Below are 26,298 nucleotides of genomic sequence, written 5' to 3'. Positions count from 1 at the left end.
AAGTGCTTTGGATTTCAGATGAGAACGACCTTCTCTTGTGTTGTTTACATTTTACTAGAGGAAAGAGGCTGAAAACAAGTAAGTAGACGAAGATCATAATTGCAGAGTTGTGAGTGTCCTTAAGAAACAATAAGGGCCTGATGTGAAGGACAGGAGGCAGGACAAAGAGATGGATTTAGCTAGTGTGGGCAGGAATGTGTCTGTGAGGTGTTGACCTTTGCCCTGGGGTTTAAAGGAATGAGAAGACGTGGAAGGGAAATACGGTAGACAGAAGAAAGAGTAGGCAAGAACATGCTATTCAGTGATGGTGTCAAATTCTGGAGTGGCAAGTTCAAGATCTACATCTCTTACATCTCTGCTATAGCAATGAGTGGTCTAGGAGAAGGGTTGGCTCAGGAGTTATTTGCCATTTGGGTTCATTTTCCCTTTTGAGGGTCTAAGTGCTAAAGATTCTCCAAATCATTAGCTGAAATGTTAGGGAGCAAAACCCCCAGCCAGGGTTATAGAGAACAACCAAGACCACCTCCCCGTAGTAGCTTGACTACCCAAATCTTGCATCACCCACTATGTGCAGTAGAAAGTAACATGTATGGTCATACAACTCAAAAAATATGATTTCAGCCCTTCTTTAAACCTTTCCTTATTAGCCACTTAGAACTCCTGAAGAGAATGTGAAAGATGGCGGCCTAAGGTGTAGAAGTAGCAGATGCTACAGCTCTTCAGTATTTAGTGCAATAAAGTTGTGTTTCATGGAAATGTTCAAATATAAGTATAGGTAAAATGTGGAGATGCACAAATATGAGCTACATTTCTCTGCAGGGAGCCAACCTAATGACTGCTGTAAACAGATCACCATTTATTGATGTGTCATTGATCTACACAGTAAAAATCAGTGTTATTCAAATCCATTGTCCACACTGAAAAGATGTGTACTTGAACTGTAAAGATAAGTGAACATTATTTTTCCTAACAATAAATTGAACATAAACAAAAAATTTCATACAAATAAACATAGTCTTAAAAGAAATTTGGTTTCACAATTCCATGTGAAATAGAGCAAAGCAATCATATGTTCCATTATAATTGGATTAAAGGCTGTATCATTTTAGTTTATAGGACTGTTAATTGTATATCTTAAAAGTTTCAATGATTATTTGAACAATAGTAAATAGTGCATTGTTTAAAGTTTTTGGTAATGAGTCAAAAATTTTCAGATGTGCAGAAGTAAATTTTCATCTTTTTAGGAGAAACTCCACATTATTTTTTAGAAATATGAATTTATTTTTAGTCTCCTTTCTTTTTCTATACTCTCCTCCTCACTCCTCCCAACTTCCATGTGTCCCTCTTCCTCGCTCCTTCTCTTGAGTTCTTTTCCTTTGGGGCCATTGAATCTCTTTCAATTCCTTCTGCTTCATTTTTCTTCATTTAATCTTATATACTACCAGGCAGCTGTGTTATAAATTCAGGGAGAGTTGGTTAATCAGGAACATGTTATTTCCCCTGGGCTTCCCAGCTCTGTGCACTCCTGGATTTTTCTGATGAAGAGGAGAGATATTGTGATGGGCATAATGGAGTCTCTTCCATTAATTCTGTTGCCTGCCCGTTCGTCCCGTAAACTTCCCCTTCTGTCAAATCAGAAGAGTGAACATAGAGAACAAGACCAGCTTGGCTGGAAATGAGAACATCTTTACCATAATCCTGAGAGAGGTGTTTGCTTTAGATGGAAAATATATACACTGTTCTTGAATTTATCCAAAGATATTTCCATGGCCTGTCTGAGAAATCCAGCAGGAAGAATCTGATAGAGAGAGTCAAGAATAAGGTTCTAATTTGTGCCCTGGCATTAATATAAAGATAAGTATATTTACTTCTTAAACTTTAGTTGTCTAAAAGAAATAGGAAAACCAAACTAACTTCCCATTGTAGTGGCATTTTGCATGATGCACTTTGTGATCTCAGAGTAAAAAATTATATACAGAGTAGAGTTCTTTAAACAAACCTTCATGGCCGTCTCTCTCATGGCCTAGTTGGGGCTTTTAGCAGCTCCCTTTGTATCCACAGGTAGACAAGAACACAGGAATTCTATAGATAGGTCCTTAACCACGTTTTGAAATTGTTGGGCTACTCCTTTGATCTAAAATTATGTGCTGTTTTTGGCTTTTGCTCTATCCTTGTCTCTAGTTGCTCTTCTCTTCCTAGAGCTCTCTACTCTTCTTTTTTTTTTTCTCTCTACTCTTCTTATCTAACCTCTTTGAACTGTTATTTCTGTGGGCAACTTCTTTGGTTCTTGGTTCCAACTTTCCTTTTGGACACTTGTGTTGGAGCGTCTTTATATCCATAGTCCAAAGAACCTGGCTGAAACCAGACCCAGTCCGCTTCTAAACCCCAAACCCAGGTTCTAGAACTTACCATTTGGCCAGAAAAAAATACTAAACTTACATGGGATATTTATTAATCATTATCACCTGTTTTGCCCTTAGTTGCTGATTGTACCTCTTTTTTTTTTTAATAGCAGGGAGAAGACATAAATTCTCACTTTGCCCTTTACATGCATATATTTTTATTCACCCTTTTCATTTTGTTTAAATCTTAGTGTAAGCACAGACAAAAATAGGGCAGTCAGATGGCCACAACTAAGTCAGCTGCATCCATTGTTTTCTGCTAGGCATTAGGAATTGGATGTCTGAGACACTTCTAATTTTTTCTGAAAGTTTTATAATTTTACTTGTAAATTCCACAGTGTTAATGATCATTAAAAAGCAATATAGAAATGTTATAAAAGGTAGATCTTATTTTAGATAGTTGCCTAATAATTTATAAGATAAATATACCACAATTTCTTTTGCACCAGAAGAACTTTCTAACAGTTTTGCCTCCATACAAAAAGATTGTTAGTAAGATAATGAACAGCTACCCCAGGAAGTATTCGGAGAATTGGCATGATAATTTTTTATGGGTAATGTATATGGAAAGCTTCCATTAAGTAGGAAAGTGGACTGCAAGCCTGAGGTATATGCAGTTTCTAGGACTAAAATAATGTTTATTACATGCATTAATTGGATAAATAACTGCAGTTAAAGATTCATTTGCAAGGGGCTTCCCTGGTGGCGCAGTGGTTGAGAGTCCGTCTGCCGATGTAGGGGACACGGGTTCGTACCCCGGTCCGCGAAGAGCTGCAGAGCGGCTGGGCCCGTGAGCCGTGGCCGCTGAGCCTGTGCGTCTGGAGCCTATTCCCCCCAACGGGAGAGGCCACAACAGTGAGAGGCCCGCGTACCACAGGAAAAAAAAAAAAAAAAAAAATTCATTTGCAGGATGTTCAAAGGTGATGTAAATGCCTGTGAAGCTACTTTTTCCCTGCTGTGATCAAGAGATAGGAGAACATGATGTGGAACTTGGAGGCAATACACCATGGATAGTTGAAAAGACAGTTCTCCAGATAGCAAGAGATGTAGCATTGGGCTTTTTCTTTTCCTATACTACAGTGACCTAGAACTGATAGCGTGAATTCTAATGGAGTGCCTGCCCTCAAATTCCTTTGTATTTTCTGAGTAGCCATAAGGGAGTCCATTCAGCCTCTCTTTTATAGAAGGAACATTTTGAGGGAAAATATACAGGATGTCAGGCCTGTGGGAGGCTGCTGAGTCACATATGATTCACAGATCTGGCTTCAGAAATCTTTAGATTTTCACATTACTAAACGGGGTGGTCCGTTTTAAAACTGCTTATTGAAATCCACATTGGGGTGTGCTCTAAATGGAGCATGAGGAACGTGACCGAATGACTATTAATGAAAAAAAAATTAGAAGCCTGCAACAGTTCATTCGGAATGTTGATGTTTAATTCATGTTGCTGGCTGCTTTGTGATTCCTTCCTGTTCCGTAGAGACGATGAGTTCTGTGGGCGTGCCATCTTACAGTTGGCCCCTCGAGCCGAAGTCCTGTCTTCTTTTCATCAGGGCTTGTGAAATGCTTCATACCTGTTTCTAAAATGACCGAATGAGATCAGTTTCTAAGCCTTTCCTTCTGACTGCAGAAGAATTATTTTAAATGTGGAAGATACAAATATCAGCACAAATGAGTCTTTCTGTGAAGAGATCGACCATTGTATTTTAAAATGTTTATTTCATATTTATAGAAATAGTTTAAATTCCAGTAATCATCTTGTCATTTGTTTCATGGTAAAGGAAAATAACCTAAGACTTTTGATTTTTAATTTTTTTGTTATGAATTGTGAATTATCTGATATTAAAGATTTATTTTAACTAGAAGAATAATGTTTTTAGTTTGTATTTAAAATGGACTTCTAAGTAACTATATATACATGAATCATGCTTTACAGTGTATTTTTATTAGAAAAATTTTTTTTTTTTTTTTAAATTTTGGCCGAGCCACGCAGCTAGCGGGATCTCAGTTCCCTGACCAGGGATCGAACCTGGGCCACGGCAGTGACAGCGCTGAATCCTAACCACTAGACCACCAGGGAACTCCCTACAGTGTTTTTTAAATTTACTAAATGCATGACATAGAAGCTTCAATTGGATTTAGCTAAACTGCAAACTTTTTCTCCCTGATATTTTTTTCTGTTTAATTGCCTAGATTTCGGTCTATTTTTCCACATATAATGCATCAAAGGTCATGATTTTATAATGTTGTTATTTAAACATTAGCAATTATGACATAATTTAGAAAATTAATTCAAATAAAAGTTTGAAATTGTGACCAAACAATTGAAAATGATTTCTTTTCCTGTAGTACTTCTACATTTATATAAACTTCTCACCAATGGCTGACAGTCTTTGCAAGGAGTTATTTGACAGTGCTAAAAATTGTAATATTTCCACATTTGGTAAGCATAAACTCATTTTAAAACACAGTTATTGTTAAGTTCACTACGTTAATGGAGAAAAAACTATTTGATTAAAAACAGTAGTTTAGCTTTGTGTTTCTGTTGAGCAGATCAGGAAGGGGAGCTGGCTCTAATTCCTATCCAAGAAGCAATCTTTTGCTTGGAATACTTAGTGCGCTCAGACCATTGGAGGGGAGCACAAGGGCAGTGAACATGCTGCTCAGGCAGAGCGTCAAAGAGAACCACATGTCTGTGCGGACAAAAAGGTTGAAAGCAATTAAATTGTAATGTATTTTATATTTGAAAAGACCTTTCCTATTTTTCTAGAATCCTGTGGTTAATACTAAAAGGAATAAAAATGTTACAGAATGGCTACTTTTAAGATGTTCCTTTCTGACAGTCTTCAGAGAGAGTTACTGTTTTTCTAATTTGCGAGTTAACACGTTTGCATGGACGGCTTTTTGATCGATAAATAAACTCTGTCCTGGAATAGCTATCAGACAAACTATACTATGAGCTATCTTTAAAAGGAGCACCATACAAGTCGGTCTGGGCCCAGACTTTTATATTCTTGCATTTGTTTGTGTATTTGAACCTGCGTTATGAACACAAGGCCAACCGAAAGAGTCATATTTTCCATTCATAGTTGAAGGATTAAATGTTGCTTCCAGAATATTTTATATTTAAAAACACATCAGGGCTGACTCTACATCTGACCTGCTACTCTGTGTCAAATCTATGTGCCGTATGAGAGTCAGTGGCTGTGTACCTAATGCTGAGGATGCCATGATGTTATGTTAATGAAAGCAGCAAATTCATGGTTTTGTAAATACAGCAACTAGTGCTTGTTTATTTGATAATCTGGATGAAAACTTAATTTGAGGAAAAATTGTAACATTAAATAATCAGGTGCATATTTCTTTTAAGGAAGAAAACACCTGGATTTTCTCAGTTGCAGTATTTAAATCCTTATTTTCTGACTATAACTTTCCTCTTGCTGTGTAAAAATAAGACTTCGGTAATTGTCATTTTCTCTATTTACATCAGTGAAACAGACTTATAACCCAGGGCTATGAAAGTGTATAAAATAGAAAACACAAGACATTTGTAAGTTAGGATGAGAGGAGTGTTGGGGGTAATCTGGTGGTTTAATGATGAGAGCAAGCCATGTTTCAGATCATATTGATTAGCATTTATTAAGATGGTAGACTCTATTGGCTTCTAAGGGCAAATGCTCAGCTCTGCCACTTACTAATTCTGTGACCTTTGGCAAGTAATTTAACCTCTCTATGCCTCAGTTTCCTCAGTCTGTAAAGTGAGATTCATAATAGTATCTGCCTCATAGAATTTTTGTGAGAATTAGAGTTTTTTCACATAACATGTTTGGAACAGCTGTTGGCACATAGATGTGAGATAGATGCTATCTCTTGTTTATTGAGCATCTAATATATGTCCAGAAATGTGCTAGATATTCTCAGAATACAGAACTGGAAGCCGTGACCCATCCACTCAAGGAAAGAAAGTATTGTTAGGAAAAAATAATACTAACGTAAGATAGTATATCAACGTGTGTGATGTTTTGTAGGACAGGCTATATCTATTTTAGGAGCTTAGAAAAAAAATTTCTGAGCACTTGAGGACTTGCCCAGAAGAAGGAACTGAAGTACAGACTTGAAAAATGATTTTCAAGCCCTGAAGAGACTTAAGAGAGGTCATTTCAGGCTAGTGGAAAACGTGATTAAATAACATGACAGGGCTTCCCTGGTGGCCCAGTGGTTGGGAGTCCGCCTGCCGATGCAGGGGACACGGGTTCGTGCCCCGGTCCGGGAAGATCCCACATGCCGCGGAGCGGCTGGGCCCGTGAGCCATGGCTGCTGAGCCTGCGCGTCCGGAGCCTGTGCTCCGCAACGGGAGAGGCCACAACAGTGAGAGGCCCGCATACCACCAAAAAAAAAAAAAAAAAAAAAAAAAAAAGTAACAAAACTGACATGTTTGTGAAACACTTAAACTGGCCTGACTGCAGATACCAATCTATGTAGGGAAGTAGATGGGGCATTTAAGTCAGAATCCAAACATAATAAACATTGAGGATTTTGCAGTATTGGAAATATTATGGTTGTACAATTAATAATTCAGAGAAGAAAGGAATGAGGAAAATTTGATCATGACATTAAGTAATATTTACATGCTTGAATTAGACAAAAATATGTTTTGTGAACTATCAGCAATGGCAGAGAAAAAATAAGGTAAACAATGAAAGAGAAGATCCTCAAGAAAATGAATGGAAGTTATGTAATGTGCAATTAGAAATTCAACCCATTTGGTTCATAGAAACACCAGCAGCAGATTGTGTGGCCATTTGGGACACCTCCCTTGGCACCAGGCTGGAGGGACAATGCTGCAGGTTGTAACTAGCGGTGATGTGGACTTAAAAAACAAAGCTCTCCAGGCCTCCAGGGAGCAGATCCCTTGTATGAGAACCCTCCCCCAGTCTAGCTAATCCAGGGAACTACATTAACATCAGCCCTAAAGTGTATATTGCTCATTTGTTGTCTTGGAAGCTGGCAGCAAATTGCTGCAGCTGAGACAAAAAAAATTAACTAAATAAAGAAACAACGAAAATGCTGGGATAAAACAAAAATCAATCCGAGATGGTGGGAAAGGCAGATCTCATGAAGAATCTTTGGTCTTTGAGAATTATGACTGTGTATATTTGTAAAGCAGATCAGACACACACACACACACACACACACACACACACACACGCACGCACACGCGCGACAGTGAAAAGCAAACAGAAAATGAAGGCAGAGGAACACGAACAGCATAAGAATCCGATTTTTAGTGATAAAACCTTTTTTCTTCTTCTCTCGAGTACTTTACCTTTCCACCCTGATTAGCATGATCACATCCCTTTCTGCATTTCTTTCAGGACTGACTTTAGACACAAATGGAATACTAAAGCATTTCACAAGTCTAAACAGCTTTCTAAAAACAGCAGCAGTGTTATTGAAAATGGTTTAAATCGAGAATAATTTCAGGAGCTAACGTAACTGGCATGACAGCCATCTCACAAGCAGTTTTAGATTTATTGTAGATACCAAGTGTTCCTTTCACTCACTCACACACACACACACACACACACACACACACACACAGTATTTTTCATGATAGAGTTACCCATGTTATAAGAAATGCATATTTAGCAAAATAGTGTGTCTAGGTTATCTAAATCTTTGGCTTACTTATGTTAGTTTTTACCCAACTATAAGAACACTGTGGGTGGTTTATTATATAACAAAAAAGGGAGCAGTTTGGCATTGATGGGATATTTATAGCAAGTGGAACAGTTTTGAAATACATGGTCTTATTACTTCAAATTTATTAATAACTATTTATATATCAACACAATTGAAATGGTCAGTTTGTTAGATCTTGTGATATTTTTATTTTTTCCCAGGTCCACAGGGCAGAACTATGTCTCTGATTTCCTTGGGTTAAAAATAAAATTATTTCTTAAAAATAGTGGCATAGGCAGAGAATTGCTTTAGGACAAGGGCCCCAAAGGTTACAGGCTTCTCACTCTCCCTCTCCTCCTCTCATTCCCATACTATTCCAGCTCTTTTCCATGCCCATTTCTTTTCTGTGTATCTCCTATTATTAAAAAAAAATTGTTTTTAATTAATTTTTATTGGAGTATAGATGATTTACAATGTTATTTACTGCTGTACAGCAAAGTGAATCAGTTATACATATACGTATATCCACTCTTTTTTAGATTCTTTTCCCATATAGGTCATTACAGGGTATTGAGTAGAGTTCCTTGTGCTATACAGTAGGTTCTTATGTAGAAAACAAACTTATGGTTACCAAGGGGGAAAGGGGGAGTGGAATGGATAAATTGGGAGATTGGCATTGACATATACACACTACTATATTCCTTTTTTGCTCTAGTCTCTATGATAATTGCTAGTGGGATAATTCAAGATGGATGTGGAAGGAGCATGTCTGTTTTAATACTCTCTTCTTACTAATAGCAGGAAGTTCACACATTCTTTTTTTGTGTGTGTGTGCGGTACGCGGGCCTCTCACTGTTGCGGCCTCTCCCGTTGAGGAGCACAGGCTCCGGACGCGCAGGCTCAGCAGCCATGGCTCACGGGCCCAGCCGCTCCGCGGCATGTGGGATCTTCCCGGACCGGGGCGCGAACCCGTGTCCCCTGCATCGGCAGGCGGACTCTCAACCACTGCGCCACCAGGGAAGCCCCACACATTCTTTTTTGACAGAGGACTTACTACATGAGATATAGGAAGGAAGGACAGTCTTTGTAGGACCTATTGTAATATTTCTTAGCTATTACTTTGGCTCCATTATGATAACCAGTAAAAAGGCAAATTCTCTCTGTAGCATTTAAAACAATTAAATAGATAACTATGCAGACTTGACACTTTGTACTCAACTGCTGCACTTTACAATAGATGAAACGGTGTAATTTGTGGTGTTCTCAATTTGATGTTCCTCAAATGCATGCAAAATGAAATGGATTACCATCTCTCTTTCTTTCTTCTTCTTCTTTTTAAAATAGTTTCCTGAACTATGCAATACTCTTTTGAAAGCCATCTTACAGGCAAATCTAACCTCAAAAGGAACAATATTGGGCTTCCCTGGTGGCGCAGTGGTTGGGAGTCCGCCTGCCGATGCAGGGGACACGGGTTCGTGCCCCGGTCCAGGAAGATCCCACATGCCGCGGAGCGGCTGGGCCTGTGAGCCATGGCCGCTGAGCCTGCGCGTCCGGAGCCTGTGCTCCGTAACGGGAGAGGCCACAACAATGAGAGGCCCGCATACCGCAGGAAAAAAAAAAAAAAAAAAGGAACAATATTAATTGCATGGCGAGTATTCTTCTCTCAAATTTAGTGAAAACTTGAGTATTTTATATTATTTGTCTTTAGAATTTGGGCTGTTTCGGTACAGTAAAGTGAAGTAAAAGATATGAAAGATTATCTCAACTACTCAATAAAATATTCGCATTTGCCTCAATTTTTAGAGATCTCATATAGAATTCTCCAAAGTACACTGAGCCGGCAGACATCATCAAACAGTTGGGAACATATACTGCTATTTGACTCTACTGAGTTATTGTAGAGGTAGAGAAGGATTACAAGACTTCATTTTTTTCCTATGAAATTCAGTGTCCACTTGAGAGATTTAGAATTACAAGGTGTGCGTTATACAGATTTTAAAAAATTTCTTTAAAGTATTAAGTCGCATTTAAAAGTTCTTCTACTTGTTGAAAAGTGGGTGCTGTTTATAGATGCATGGGTCCAGCAGTTCATTTTTTTCTGATGTGGATTTTGGAGGGAAGAGGAAATTTAATAAGTAAATTATTTACTCTGCATGCATTAAGTAAAGATAATTGGGCGTTTTAAAAAACAATACTGCAATTACATTTTATTTCAATACATTTTTCTATTTATTCAGTAAATATCTGTGTGCCTACTGTATGCAAGACACTGTAATATTGAGGATTCAGTGATGAATGAGAGTAAAAGTATATCCATCTAATCATGAAAGTCTACAGAAAAATAAACACAAACCACAATTAAAGTGCTTTGGAATTTAGTGGATAGAAGAGGACATTTTTAGTTTGGGAGCCTGTGAAGGTGACATTAGAGTAGTTGGGAAATTTATTCACAATGGAGGTGGAGGATTAATTTCAGGGAGAGGGGTTATAAAGCCAAAGCAGAATGTGGAAAAGGACAGTCGACACACATGGAAATGTGTGAGGTTGGTGGAAGTAAAATGGCTTAGAAAATTGGAAGCTACAAGGCTGGGCTGTTAAACTTCTCTCAACTTGAAGTTTTCTCATCTATGAAAAGTGAGCACTAGTTTTTCTGATGACTGAATGGGAGAGTGAATGTTAAATACCTTTGGCAAGAAGTTTGGCATGAAATACGGTCTCAGTGCATTCAGCTCTCAGGTATGTATTGGGAAAAACACTGAGATACTATTATTTTACAAAGGATTGAAGGAGGGATATGATGAAGAAATTGATGGCATGGACCATCATGGATGACTGAGGAGATGGTTTGCCAACAAGAAGAAGGCACACAGAGGGTTAGTGCTATGGGCAGGGAAGATTTTTATAGATATTGTGAAAAAGAAGGCTGGAAAATCAAAAGGGAGTGATCTAGAAAACTGTAGTTAAGGCAGAAATGGAGCTCAAATGTAGGAATTATGTATGTACAGGTGACAATTGCAGTCATGAGATATTGACGTTTTGGGATCGTAGGAGCTTAGAGAAACACAGGGTTTCAAAAGGCAGTGGAAAATTGGGAGACGGGAGAGAGCAGAGAGATAGGAAGTAGCTTTGTTGCATGCGTTGACTGCATACCCAGTCTCTGGAGCTTCTCATCATTCTTCTCTATGAATACCATGCATTCGTACTCTCCTGACTATATCATGCTCAAGTCAGGGAGTTACATTTCTAACAAGCAGAGTAAGTATGTTCCTGACATCACAAGTTGGAAAATCCAGAGCATATTCTCATGGAAACAGTGTACCTGTTAGTCCAGTTCTGTTGTATCTATATAACCCGATATACATTGATTCAACTTTTTTTGAGCTGCTCAGGTATTGTAATATATATTTATTTCCAAGAGAAAGATTTTCATACAAACAGTAAACTTTCTGAGAGCAATCCATTTTATTTCAGTGATTTTTAGAATTTTTTCTTTTAGAAATTATATTTTTATTCAAGTGATTTAAATGTGGGATATGTGTTCAGGCCACTTTCTTCATTTAGTCTTCCAGAATATTCTTTTATGAGATTATTAGCCTACAAACCCCCAAAATGATGAGAAATTTGGCAATACAGTATTTTCACATTTTCCTAGAAATATTGTAATAGCATTTTTGGTTCCATAAGAAAAATATTTAGAAAATAAGTGTTGTGTATAAATATAATACTGTAACATTTTAATGAATATTTTTGGTAGTCTTTGTTATTTAGAATTAGTAGAGATCTTAAAGTTTTCAGGCCCTTCCGTTCACTTTTCCTTGTCCATCTTTCCCACCTGCTGGTATCTGCCCCATATTCATCTGAATGCCTTTTTTCTCCCATCTCACCCTCTTTAGCCTAGTACTGGTGGAGAAATTCACACAGTCATGCTGATTAGTACTGATGAAAACTGGTGACCCCCAGTATAGGGCTTGTCCTTAAATACTCTCCAGTCATTGTTCTTTTGAAACGTCCAACTTTTCTTTTCAACTACCCTACCTTAATACCTCCTGCCTATCTCTGAACCGATGACTCTGTCTACTTTATTACAAAAAAGAAAAAAAATAGAGACGAATAAGTAGAACTGTCTCCAGTTTTTGATCGAGTTGTTGTAGCTATTTTCATTTACTTAAAACCGTTTACGTTTTCCCTTCGATCTCCCTGGAAGAAGTAACCTACTTTCCAGCCATGGATTAGGATTCTCCCGTGGTCTGCTTATTTCTTCACTCATCCTTCACTCGATCATGTTTGGAATATAGAGGGTGAGCAAGAAAAAGCTGAAGGAATCTAGAGTCTTTTGAAGTCCCTTGCCCTGTCAGTAAGTTGCATGTTCTCTCCTGAGATTTCTCTGTGATGTCTCCTCTCCGTGCCTTTCTCCTTTTGCATGGAACCATGCCTATATCTCTCCGATTAAAAAGCAAAAAGGAGCACTCACTCCTTGTTCTCCCTTTTTTCCTAGGTTCCACACTTCTCTCACTGTCCTCACATAAGATAGATAAATTTCTCTCACCTTGTTTGATGACTCTCTCTGGATATTCTTACCTTCCCTGGCTTTTGTGATACCATTGTTCTTGGATTCCCTTCTTTCTTGCCACTACTCAGATTCCCGTCTCTTTTTTCAGTGTTATTTTCCAGAGTTCTAGCTGCTGTGTATTTTCTTTCTCCCTTTATAAACTCTCCTTTGGGAGTCATACACTGATTTACCTTTGTCCTTTGAAACTACCTGATCTTGAAATGCTATGGAAACTTCTGAGAGCTTCAAATCTATGTATATTCAATTGCCTACTGGGTTTCTATACGTGAATCTTTCAAAAACATCTCTACCTGAACCAATAAAAACGAACTCATCAATACCCCTCTAAATCGTTCTTCCTCTTATACTTTCTATAACAGAATGTCCTATCATTGTCTAACTGAGGAACTCCATGAGTCATCTGCAAATCCTTTCTCCCATTCACTATTTAAATCTAGTAGTACATGAAATCCTGTCATCCATCCTTCAGAGTTTTGTTGAGCTGGTTTCTTCTCCTTGGTCTCCGTTTTGTTTCCCTCTCTACTCTCGTTACTACTGAGCTAGTTTGAACCCTCATTTCTTCCATCTTATTTAGCCCCTCCCTCCTCACTCTTTGTTCTCCCTCTAAGCCACCATCCACTTGGCTATCAGAGAAATTATTTTATCATGTTCATATATCCTTAATCTTGTTACTCGCTAACTTCACATTTTCCATTATTTCTCCATTATTTTGAGGATACAATATAAAATGCTTCAGAATGTTATTTAAGACCCTGGGTCTGGCCAACTATTTGCCAGAATTTCTTCCTGACCATTCCTGCCCCCATTCCATATATTTGATGAACAACCTTGGACTCTGGCCATACAGACTACTTGTGGTTGCTGACAATGCCACGTTTTAAATTCCCCCTGCCTTCGTTGTTTCTTCCTTCCCTTCTCGATTTTCTTAAATTCCACTTGTCCTTCAAATCTCACTTTAAGTAGCTACTAGTCGAAAGCCTCCTCTATCCACCTCCCCACACAACTATCTAATAAACTTTAAGTGACTCTTCTGATTCCTGAAGCATGTCCTAGAGATGGGATTCAGGATGGGCTAAATATGGTTACATAGCCTATTGAATATTTTAAGCTGAAGGCGTTGGGGAAGTGGCATCTGCAGGAAGGACTTTGTGACCTTCCCCTCATGTGAGCGTTGCTTCCCTATACCTGGGAGAAAGGAGCATCCTTATCTCTGAAGACATGGGGCAGAAAGAGAAATGTGAATGAATGGTCTCTGTTAAGTTTCCCCCAGTTTGCTATACTTAGCTCATATTCTTTGTCCCATCATATCTTTCTGTTCTTCATCAAACCTAGCATAAAGACACTCAGGTTTAACCATTTTTTTTTGGGGGGGGGCAGGTCTTCATTTCCTTATGAAGCCTCCCGTGTCATGTAAAACTTGAATCCATTTGTATGCATTTCACTTATTAGTCTGTCTTTTGTTACAGGTTCTCAGTCAAGAATTTAGAAAGGTAGAAGAAAAGATACTTTTTCCTCCCCTACACCACCTTATTCTTGTTCTCTTCTGCCTCTTTCCTGTCAGACCCAGTTTTAAGCCTAACCAAACTGTAACGCATATATCTTTCGTTTCTGCCCTGCCAGCTTTTAGTATCTTCTCCAGCAGATACTAGTTCTTGTTGAGTGGGCTGACAAAGAAGAAACAACAAATTCTTCCTCATGGAGTGCTATGTTCATTTCTTATTATCTGAAAAGACTATATATCCTCTGTAACTTTCTCCAAAATATTATAGTGCCTTCTGGAGACATTTAATAAAATAGTGCTTAGTGATTATGCATATGTGGTTGACAATTTACCTAGAAAGAGAAAGACTGATAGAGAATTTGCCCATATGAATATTTTCCCTTATGTAATTTTTCACTTTCATGATCAGTGAGATCTTCGCTTATTTCCTAGCCATTATAATCTTCTAATTCCAGGTTTGAAAAGCAGAGTGCTTATGTATTTTAGGAAAACCAGGTAATACCTCATGTCTATAAAAAATAATCTTTGTTCCTATACTATGTTTTTTTTTTTTTTTTTTTTTTTTTGTGGTACGTGGGCCTATCACTGAGACCAGTCTTCTCTGTCCCACTGACAAGCTGTTAAGAACATAGTATAGGGGGCTTGCCTTGTGGCGCAGTGGTTGAGAGTCTGCCTGCCGATGCAGGGGACACGGGTTTGTGTCCCGGTCCGGGAAGATCCCACATGCCGCGGAGCGGCTGGGCCCGTGAGCCATGGACGCTGGGCCTGCGCGTCCGGAGCCTGTGCTCCGCAACGAGAGAGACCACAACAGTGAGAGGCCCGCGTACCGCATAGAGCCAGCGCTGTGGTGGGGAAACCGGCTTCAGTCCTTGAATTACAGCTTGCTCTCTTATGACAGAAGAGTTACCTGTTTAAAAAATTTTTTTTATTGAAGTATAGTTGATTTACAATGTTGTGTTAATTTCTGCCGTACAGTGAGGTGACTCAGTTATATATATCCTTTTTCATATTCTTTTACATTATGGTTTATCACAGGACACTGAATATAGTTCCCTGTGCTATACAGTAGGACCTCGCTGTCTATCCATCCTGTATAGTATAATAGTTTGCACCTGCTAATCTCAAACTTCCAATCCTTCTCTCCCCCCACCTCCACTCCCCCTTGGCAGCCACAAGTCTGTTCTCTATGCCTTTGAGTCTGTTTCTATATTGTAGATATGTTCATTTGAGAGTTTATGTTCACTGTCAAATGAACATATCTAAGAGTTACCTTTTAAATGTATAAATTATTTGTATGCTACTACAGTATACTGAAACTAAATAAAACACAATGTCAATAAAGAAAAAAGAGGGAAAACATTTAGTATTTATAAAATCCAAAGAACAGAATAAATAAGCAATGATAGATACACATACCATATATATGTAGAGAGAAGTTCAAATTCAAATACAAATCATTTCCTATCGTTCTTATTAGTGTTTTCTTATATTTGCATGGACAGAAAAGAACACACACTTTAGGTCTTTTTGAAACATGAGGATGAATAAATGAAATATATGAAGGGATTGCAAATTAAATTAAATTTATTAGAATGGGGAAAATTGTGTGGTATTTGGTAATCTCTAATGACAGGAAAAATAAGATAGACCATCAGTTTAGAATTTTCTAAAATGTTCTGACATCCATAGCTTGTATTTTAAGATCTCCATTACATTAAAGTATATACAGTTGTCCCTTGAACAACATGGGTTTAAACTTCGTGAGTCTATTTATAGTAGATTGTTTTCCAGTTAATGTACAGTACTACATGATCCATCATTGGTTTAATCTGTGGATGTCAAACCGCGGATGTGGAGGGCTGACTGTAGAGTTATTTGCGGATTTTCAGCTGCCTGGGGCTTTGCACTCCTAACCCCCCACATTGTTCAAGGCTCTCCTTTACATGAAAAGGATTTGAACTGGAACCTTCAATCATAATTTTAATGCTCAAAACCATTTCTTTAAAACTTAAGCCTTGATCCAGTAATTCCAAATCTAAGAGTCTAGCTAAGGAAATGAAATACTTTTAAGCTTAATGTGTACTGAGATATTTGTTGCAGTGAAATTTTTAGCAGTCAAAGCTGATGACATTCTAGTTATCTTTTAAAAAAAGACGATGGTCAAGTATATTATGGGATTTAGAGATAAGGGAATATTAAGTGGCCATTAAAGTACAGTGTTTATAAAATATCTGTAATGACATGGAAGGGTATTTATCATGTGACTGATGGAAAAAAAGATGTGAATTTTACATAATATGTGCTTGACCTTGTGAAAGAATTTTAAAAGACTTGAAGGGAATACATCAAAATGTTAAGTGATTATCCTTGGTTATTGGAATTATAAGAAATTTAAAAATGGTTGTAATTTTCTGGCAGTTTTCAAATAGTCTGCATTTAGCACACCCTTAGTATTATATTACGAAGGCTTGTAAACTAAAGAATAAAGTTTAGTTTAGACTATTCCATTCAGTAACTTGTTTTTAATGGAATTTTCGTAAAAATTAAGCAAACGTTTACCCTCATTTGTCATTTTTCTCTTTTTGAGTTGGGGATATTTTAGCATCCTAAGAGGTTGACCCCTGAAGGTTCATTGGTTTTGTCACTTAGAAGTGGGCTGGGGGGGGTGGGTAGGTATAGTAGGAGCTAGGAAGGAGGAGAAAGACTTAAAGGTAATTCAATGAATTATCTGCGGATAATCTTTGCATATAGAATGTCCGTCTGTGGCCTTACTTTGTGAGAGATCTGATAGAACATTCTCTTCTCTGATTTCTGCAGCATCAAGTCATGGGTGGATAAGATGCAGGAAGACCTTGTCACCCTGGCAAAAACTGCAAGTGGAGTCAATCAGCTTGTTGATGTGAGTAAAGTCTCCCAGAACTTACTAATCATTTCTTTAATTTGCATGCAGTTCTTTCCTCTAAGAAACTGTCTTTCTATATTATAAATAGGACAATTTTTCATGTGAATCTGATAGTGAAATTCTGAGAGGGACTTTTGGTGCTGCCAGTTACTGCCATCCCTAATAATTAGTGAGGTGTTCTCACTGCACTTTACAGTTTATATACAGCCTTCCCTTACATGAGTTCATATGATGTATAGTCATCCCTAAAATTCAAATTGGGGTGTCCTGTTTCCTCCCATCTTCAGAGGATATTAGGATCTTTTGTATAGTGGTGACTTTAAGCCCTGTGAGGGAGTCTTTTGAATATCCTCAGTGGGAACATATCTTCATTCTTTGAGGGTAGATTTTATTTTCAAAAGCGGTTTACAATGTTTATAGCCATGCCTAGAGACTAGAGTGAATCACTGAGATGGGTCGTACAGACTTTTGTGCAAGGAAAGGAGACACTATAAAAGATTGTTTTTCTTATGATTTATGAAATGACTATGAATGTCACTCTAAAATGATTTTTGATAATAATAGCAACATGTAAATATTTGTGTAACATCTTAAATAGATCATTTTCCTTGGGTAAGAGCATGTACATGTATAGCTTCCGTAACATTTATTAAATTTTAAGCATCATTTCTTTAGAGTCTCACTGCTTTCATTTCAGTGTAAGTAATCTAACAATTTGAAAGTACCTTCATCTTGTGTTGTTAGTGATGCAGTGAGGTGTTTTGTTTTCCAAAAATGTGGTGGATCAGTGAGGTGAAATGGTATAAAAGTGGTTTTATGTATGATCTGTGAATATTTATTATATGAATATTTATATGTGAATATTCCTCTCTGGGAGAAACTAGAATGAATGGTTACCCTGTGTATTAATAGGAATTCATAAAGAAACCTTACTAAGCATATACTTCAAAATATTATTCCAGAATCTCTTCATAACACAATTATAGGTTTCAAACCGAGTATATGTTGAGTAAATTTCAATATTTATGAGATGACATAAGGAATATATTTTGAAATGAAAAGTGTTCTTTGTGAATAACAATGATCGAATTAATTCTAATGAACAGTTATTGAGCACACAGCATGTCCCAGGCACTGTGCAGGCTACCAGGGGTTGACAGAGACACAGTTCCTCTCCTCAGAGAACTGACATGCTAGTAATCAAAATCTCCATTTTTGAAGGTGCAAAGATGCCTGAAGGCTACAGTTAGCTGATGTTTGGGATCTGCAATGATTCACTGTGTGAAAATAAATTAGAATATGAAAGTGTGTAGGGTAATAAGTAAGCCTCTATGAAAGTGATGGCATTTGTGGAATGAGAAAAAAAGAAAAGAGAATTGACAGATTCTGGTTAAAAGTTATGTAACTCTTTTTATTGACAGATTGAAATTAAAAGTAAACTGCTTTTGGGAGCTCTTCTTTACTCCTCAGTGTTTTATCAGCCTCAAAAACCACTTTCTTGGATGACCTCTTTTTTTACTTTTGGTGTTAATATGTGAACCCCGTCTTGCCAAATCTGCTTTTTTCAATGAATCCTTAAGAAAAAAAGTCTCACCTGGTGTCCATTACGCTTTATGAGTTGTAGATGACTAAGAAGAGCGTAAATATTGATGCATGAGTAAATGGCCTTGTGTAAATTAGGATAACAAAATAGAATGGACAGGATGGAAGAAAATCCCCGCAATGCTGCTTTTATGAGGCATTGTACCTCATTACAGTGATAGAAAAAATACAAATAAAAGAATTATATGTATGTAACAAGGGAGGGAAAGAGGAATTTACTGTTGGAAGAAGAATTTAAGTATTAGGGGACAAGAAGATAGATAAATGTGTCCATATGCCTCTTTCCTTTTGCCCAGAGAGAAGGTGGTCCATGATGGGGGCAAAAGAGGTGCATTTCTTTTTTTTTTAATTAAAAAAATTTTTTTTGGCTGCATTGGGTCTTCATTGCTGTGCAGGCTTTCTCTAGTTGTGGTGAGCGGGGGCTACTCTTCATTGTGGTGCGTGGGCTTCTCATTGCGGTGGCTTCTCTTGTTGCAAAGCATGGCCTCTAGGCACGCGGACTTCAGTAGTTGCAGCACACGGGCTCAGTAGTTGTGGCACACGGGCCATAGAGCGCACGGGTTTCAGTAGTTGCAGCATGTGGGTCCAGTAGTTGTGGAGCGCAGACTCAGTAGTTGTGGTGCACGGGCTTAGTAGTTGTGGTGCACGGGCCTAGTTCCTCCACGGCATGCGGGATCTTCCTGGAGCCGGGAACAAACCCATGTCCCCTGCATTGGCAGGAGGATTCTTAACCACTGCACCACCAGGGAAGTTCCAGTGGTGCATTTCTTTTTGGCCACAGGAACTTAAAGAGCAGACTAGCTGAAGGACGCCAGAGTTGAGAGTGAAATTTGTGTTGAGACTAAGGGTGTTAGATGCATGGTGAGGATCAAAAGTTCAAAAAATAGAGGAATTTAGCAGGTTTGGGGTTGAAATTCAATATTTAAAAAATGATGATTCTCAAATTATTGAATGTAGTTTTTACTGGCATCACAGGGCACATCTTGCTTTTTACCTGCGGGCTCAGCTGCAATGAGGGAACATAGCTAAAATTGGACATCTTTGCAATTTTATGAAAATTACTTTGGGCATCATAAAATATTAGCCCAGGGAAGTCTGATAAATCGTATTGAATAAAAGCAGTACCTTAACTTTAAAAATTAGAGCTTTTGCCCAGGTACCTGATTAACTTCTGTTAAAGATCAGGAATGAATAGGCTTATGTAGTACTGTTAGCCCTGATACATTCAAGTTTTAAGATATCTTTTATTGGATTTTTCCATTTCTAATCACGTATTGGGAGAATACATGTCCTTCAATTGCATATGATCATCCACAAAGTAGATTAAATAATTGAAGAAAGAGGGGCTTCTCTGGTGGCACAGTGGTTAAGAATCTGCCTGCCAATGCAGGGGACACGGGTTTGAGCCCGGTCCAGGAAGATCCCACATGCCGCGGGGCAGCTAAGCCCGTGCACCACAACTACTGAGCCTGAGCTCTAGAGCCCACGAGCCACAACTACTGAGTCCGCGTGCCACAGCTACTGAAGCCCCCACGCCTAGAGCCCAGGCTCTGCAACGAGAGGCCACCGCAATGAGAAACCTGTGCACCGTAACGAAGAGTAGCCCCTGCTCACCCCAACTAAAAAAGCCCGCTTGCAACAGCGAAGACCCAAGGAGGCCAAAAATAAATAAACGAACAAATAAATAAATTTATTTAAAAAATTGAAAGAAAAAATAAAATTAGGAGAAAGAGATAATGCATTATACTTTTTCTTAGTATAGTACTTAATATATTAGAACCTTTTAAATACAACTGAGGACTACTTTTTTTTTTTTTCTAAATTAGTTCAAGTGTTCAAGCACTGTCCTAAGCCCTTTACATCCATTATCTTATTCATCCTCAGGATAACCTTGTGAAGTGAATATCATCATCTTTAACATGCAGGAAGAAATTATTTGCAAGGTTAAAGTTTTGTTCTAGGGTGTACAACTACTAAATGGGATATAACTCCAACAATGAAAAGAGTCTTGTTATGCTTTAGAATATATGTTAATATTTTACCTTTTTATATTACCACTTGTATTTTGAGGTGAGCAGATCTTCAGTTTGGTACAAGGTTAATATATCTGGTTATGCTACTGCTCTTTTTATAAAAGATATAATGAAGAAGTGAAAGCTCTGCCACCAAGTATTTACTCACGAACATTTCCATTTGAGTTTCTTTAAAAAAGAAAAATGTAGAAGGAAATTCTAAGATGTAAATTTACATGCAGAATTTAAAAACTTCCATTATTGTTCATGTGCACAGAAATGGTTTTGTGTGTATATCAGTTGAAAGAATTGCTGCGAATTGTACAGGAAGTTTTTCCTGATTTTTGTCTTCATGGTCTTCTAACTGAAGAAAATACACTTATTATTTTTTATAGAATGTTATAGCATATCCTTTTAAAAAATCTTAAAGACTATTATACCTGTAGTTCTTACAGTTGATAGCTTTGTGATCTAGCCAAGATGTTTATTTATTAACCTCATGGTGTTGCTGACATAGTTGACATAATCCATGTAAAATATTTATTGACTTATAATCAGAACTCAACAAATGTCATTCATTTGTTATATTAATTGAGGGTATAGTATTATATTAGTTGGAGGTACAGGCGGAACCAATGTAACAAAGATGTAAGATAACCGTGTATTTTTCTCTCATATGACAATCTAGAGGTGTGCAGTCTAGGGTCAGCAGAATGGCTCTGCCATCCTCAGCATATGGCTTCCTTCCTGGGTCCAAGGTGATCCTTTCAGTTGCCCTTATTTCCCAGCCATCATGCAAAGGGAGAGAGACTAGAAGAGCAGGTACACAGTCCCTGTAAGGGTAAGACATCTTGCGCCCATTCTAGTGGTCAGAACTTATTCTCATGGCCACATCTTAACTGGAAAGGAGTCAGAGAAATGGTAGTCTTTAGCTTGGTAATGATACGCCTACTCTCTCACAGTGGAAGAGGGCAGAACAAAGAGTGGAGGACAACTAGTCTTCCACTGATAGGTACTATTTTTTGAAGAGCTATATCTAAAAATGTATTAAAGACACGTTAATAGAAAATGCAAGGTATATATATATATTTAAACATAATCAAGAATGAAATCATAGATCAAGAAAAAAAGACCCCCAGATTATGAAACATATATGTATTTTTAAACAATTTGAATTATAGAAATTTTTGGAGACATTGTATTACTTTTGTTTATATTTTATTGAATAAAATTTGACATCATGTAAATTTAAGTTGCACATCATGTTACTTTGATACATTTATATTTTTTAATATGGTGGCCATTGTAATGATATTTATCACATTACATACTTATAGTACAGTATTATCGTCTGTGTTCAGTAAACCATACATTAAATCCGTATCACTATTTTAGTATTTGTTACAAGTTTGTACCCTTAAACGCTATTAGTTTTATCCCACTGTCCCCTCTCCCCTGGTAACCTCTGCTTTACTCTGTTGTTGTTGCTGTTGTTTTTTTACACGTTTGATTTTTTTAGATTCCACACATAAGTGATATCGTACAGTACTTTTCTTTCTCTGCCTGGCTTATCTCACTTAATGTAATATGCTCAAGGTCCATCCATGTTGTTGAAAATGGCAGAATATTCTTTCTCATGGTTGAATAATATTTTATTGTATATATATACACTACATTTTTTTTTTTTTTTTTTTTTTTGCGGTACGCGGGCCTCTCACTGTTGTGGCCTCTCCCGTTGCGGAGCACAGGCTCCAGACGCGCAGGCTCAGCGGCCTTGGCTCACGGGCCTAGCCACTCCGCGGCATGTGGGATCTTCCCGGACCGGGACACGAACACGTGTCCCCTGCATCGGCAGGCGGACTCTCAAGCACTGCGCCACCAGGGAAGCCCTATACTACATCTTTTTATTCATTCATCCACTGATGGGCATTTGGGTTGTTTTCATTTCTTGGCTATTGTGAATAGTGCTGCAAATAAACATGAAGGTACATATGTCTCATCAGACTATTTTCTTTCCTTTGGGTATATCCCCAGAAGCAGAATTGCTGGATCATATGGTAGGTCTAATTTTAAGTTTTTGAGGAACCTCCATATTATTTTCCATAGTTTTTGGACTAATTTACTTCCCACCAATACTGTGTAAGGATTACTTTTTCACCAGTACGTGCCAGCACTTGTTGTCTCTTGTCTACTTGATGATAGCCATTCTAACAGGTGTGAGGTGATAGCTTGTTGTGATTTTTATTTGCATTTTCCTGATGATTAGTAAGGTTGAGCATCTTATCATGTGCCTGTTGCTCATTTTGATGACCTCTTTGGAAAAAATTTCTATTCTGCCCTTTTCTTCCATTGGATTATTTTTGTTATTCTTGTTATTGTTGTGTTAATATGCAAAATATATTTAAAAACTAACCCGTTTCTGATATTTAGTTTGCCAATTTTTCTCCCATTCTGTAGGCTACCTTTTCATTTAAATTGTTTTTTTTGTGGTTGCTGTGCAGAAGCTTTTGAATTTGATGTAGTCCCATTTGATGATTTTTGCTTTTGTTGTTTGTACTTTTGGCGCTGTGCCCAAAGAATCATTGCCAAGACCAATATCAGTGAGCCTTTTGCCTATGTTTTCTAGGATTTTTATGGTATCAGGTCTTAGTTTAAGTCTTTGTTCCATTTTGAATTAATTTTTGTGAATGGTGTGAGATAGAGGTCCAGTTTCACTGTCCTGCATGTGTTTTGTGCAGTTTTCCCAGCATCATTGATTGAAGAGACTAACCTTTCCCCCTTGGGTGTTCTTGGCTCTCTTGTTGAATATTAGTTGATCGTATGTACTGGGATTTAATTCTGGGCTGTCTATTCTGTTACAGTAGTCTATGTGTTTATTTTTGTGCCAGTACCATACTGTTTTTCATTACCATGGCTTTGTAGTATAGTTTGAAAGCAGCAAGTGTGATACTTCCAGTTTTGTTCCTTGTTCTCAGGATTGATTTGGCTATTTGGGGTCTTTTGTGGTTCCAAACACATTTTAGGATTATTTCTTCTACTTCTGTAAAGAATGCGTTTGGTATTTTGATGGCAATTGTCTTGAATCTAAAGATGGCTTTGGTTAGTATGGCCATTTTAACAATATTAATTCTCCTGTTCCACGAACACAGGATGTTTTTCCATTTGTTTATGTCTTCTCCAATTTCTTTCAGTAAAGTGAAGGCATTTTATTACTTTGAGACACACACACACACAAACACAAACTTTTTTAGCTATTGTGCTGGCAAGTGGAGAGGATGATAATCATATGTTAATAAATAGATGACATTTTAGAAATTAAAGTGGCCTTAATATTCTTGGAAACAAGGTTAAGTTCATAAAACATTCACTAGCAACCATTTTTTCCTTTAATACATTAATAAATTATTTCATGATAAAGTTATACCAAAATTTCAACCAGTATCTAAATGACCAGGTATTCTAAATTAATGGTTTCTATAACAATAAGAATTTGCTTTATGCAAAAGTTTTCTAAAAATAAATTGATGAATAGAAACTGCTCTTTATTTTTTCTATAAAATGCCTTGCTGAATCTGCAAAAAGTTATAATAAAAGGCAATAGAACTTTGCAAATATGTCAGAAATCTTCAGTTGCTGCACTTGATTGACTCTGCCCTGGGGAAAGCAAACCACAACTGTGGAAGCAAATTACAATCATCCGGGAGGTTAGTTGTCTCCTTTGTGTGCTATTTTATTCACACTTCCGCCTTTCCCTTTAGGAATCCAAGACTTTCTTGTAGACTCCTTTTTATTACAAAAGGAAGGGATTGATAGTTATCATTTCCACTTGGTTATTTAAGTCTTTGGTTACTCTTTGAGCCCTGGAGCAGAACATATTTGGTATTAGGAAGCAGATGTGAAGACCGTATTTTGGGAAGAGGTAGAGTTTCTCCTCATTCCAAATAGGTCTCTTATTCCTGGCAGGGGACAGGTGGGGACAGGGGACTAGCAGAACCTGGACTGAGGTGAGGCACATGATACACTGAAGGTGAAGAATTTAAGGAGGTGCACTTGTTCTGAGGGTCATAAACTTGCACGATCCTTAGAGTGAGTTAGGGGCTCCTAAAATTTTGTGCTCTCGCTACCTCACTTGCCTTACCCTCGTCGTAGCCCTGAGGCCCAGGGACAGGAAAGGCCTAACTTGCTCTGTATCTTCTGCTCCCCATGGCTGAATGCAGAGACATTTGCAGCCTTTGGACATCACACAAATTACAGGCTACATTTTCTTTCCTGTGACTTTCCCCCCAATGTATAATGTCAGGTGTTTCTTACAGCCTTGTTTGATGTTTTGTAAGTCTCCCAGATTCCTCTTATGTCCCTGTAAGGTACAATGGCTGTTCTTCCAGTGTTAACAATATATGCATTTTGAAATCTCACCCACATTATCTGACATTGGTCCATACTTCCCCTTCTATTTCAATTTTAATGTGCTGTGTCTTCTTATAATGAAGGATGTTAGGGAAATCCAAACTTTTTGTTAACAGAGACTATTGTATCCCTCTTGTTACCTAAGAGAGTTGAAATGATGCTTGTCACCTTGTTGTTATAAGACTTTCATCTTTTTTATTTTAGTTTTTTAAATTTTTAAATTTTATTTATTTTTTTATACAGCAGGTTCTTATTAGTCATCAATTTTATACACGTCAGTGTATACATGTCAGTCCCAATCGCCCAATTCATCACACCACCATCCCCCCCCCACCCGCGGCTTTACCCCCTTTGTGTCCATACGTTTGTTCTCTACATCTGTGTCTCAACTTCTGCCCTGCAAACCGGTTCATCTGTACCATTTTTCTAGGTTCCACATACATGCGTTAATATACGATATTTGTTTTTCTCTTTCTGACTTACTTCGCTCTGTATGACAGTCTCTAGATCCATCCACGTCTCAACAAATGACTCAATTTCGTTCCTTTTTATGGCTGGGTAGTATTCCACTGTATATATGTACCACCACTTCTTTATCCATTCATCTGTCGATGGGCATTTAGGTTGCTTCCATGACCTGGCTACTGTAAATAGTGCTGCAATGAACATAGGGGTGCATGCATCTTTTTGAATTATGGTTTTCTCTGGGTATATGCCCAGTAGTGGGATTGCTGGGTCATATGGTAATTCTATTTTTAGTTTCTTAAGGAACCTCCATACTGTTCTCCATAGTGGCTATATCAATTTACATTCCCAGCAACAGTGCAAGAGGGTTCCCTTTTCTCCACACCCTCTCCAGCATTTGTTGTTTGTAGATTTTCTGATGATGCCCTTTCTAACTGGTGTGAGGTGATACCACATTGTAGTTTTTTTTTTTTGCGGTACGCGGGCCTTTCACCACTGTGGCCTCTCCCGTCAAGGAGCAGAGGTTCTGGACGCACAGACCCAGCGGCCACGGCCCACAGGCCCAGCCGCTCCGCAGCATGTGGGATCCTCCCGGACCGGGGCACGAACCTGCGTCCCCTGCATCGGCAGGCAGACTCTCAATCACTGCGCCACCAGGGAAGCCCTCGTTGTAGTTTTGATTTGCATTTCTCTAATAATTAGTGATGTTGAGCAGCTTTTCATGTTCCTCTTGGCCATCTGTATGTCTTCTTTGG

General features: G+C 38.0%; 1 protein-coding gene across 9 annotated transcripts in view; it reads left to right on the top strand.

The window, feature by feature from the left end:
* The window catches only part of CACNA2D1 (calcium voltage-gated channel auxiliary subunit alpha2delta 1), a gene marked incomplete at both ends in the record, with an annotated part of 512,237 nt that overhangs the window by 69,609 nt on the left and 416,330 nt on the right, over nucleotides 1-26,298 (top strand). For all 9 annotated transcript variants that reach the window (XM_082846527.1, XM_082846526.1, XM_082846525.1 and 6 more), the window contains one exon: nucleotides 16,973-17,054. In XM_082846527.1, the coding sequence (XP_082702653.1) occupies nucleotides 16,973-17,054 (82 nt within the window). The remainder of the gene's footprint in view (nucleotides 1-16,972; nucleotides 17,055-26,298) is intronic.

This window comes from Leucopleurus acutus (assembly GCF_964270905.1).
Source record: "Leucopleurus acutus genome assembly, chromosome: 9".
Taxonomy (NCBI): Eukaryota; Metazoa; Chordata; class Mammalia; order Artiodactyla; family Delphinidae; genus Leucopleurus; species Leucopleurus acutus.
Note: the sequence above shows the minus strand (reverse complement) of the source record. Positions and strands in the feature narration are given on the sequence as shown.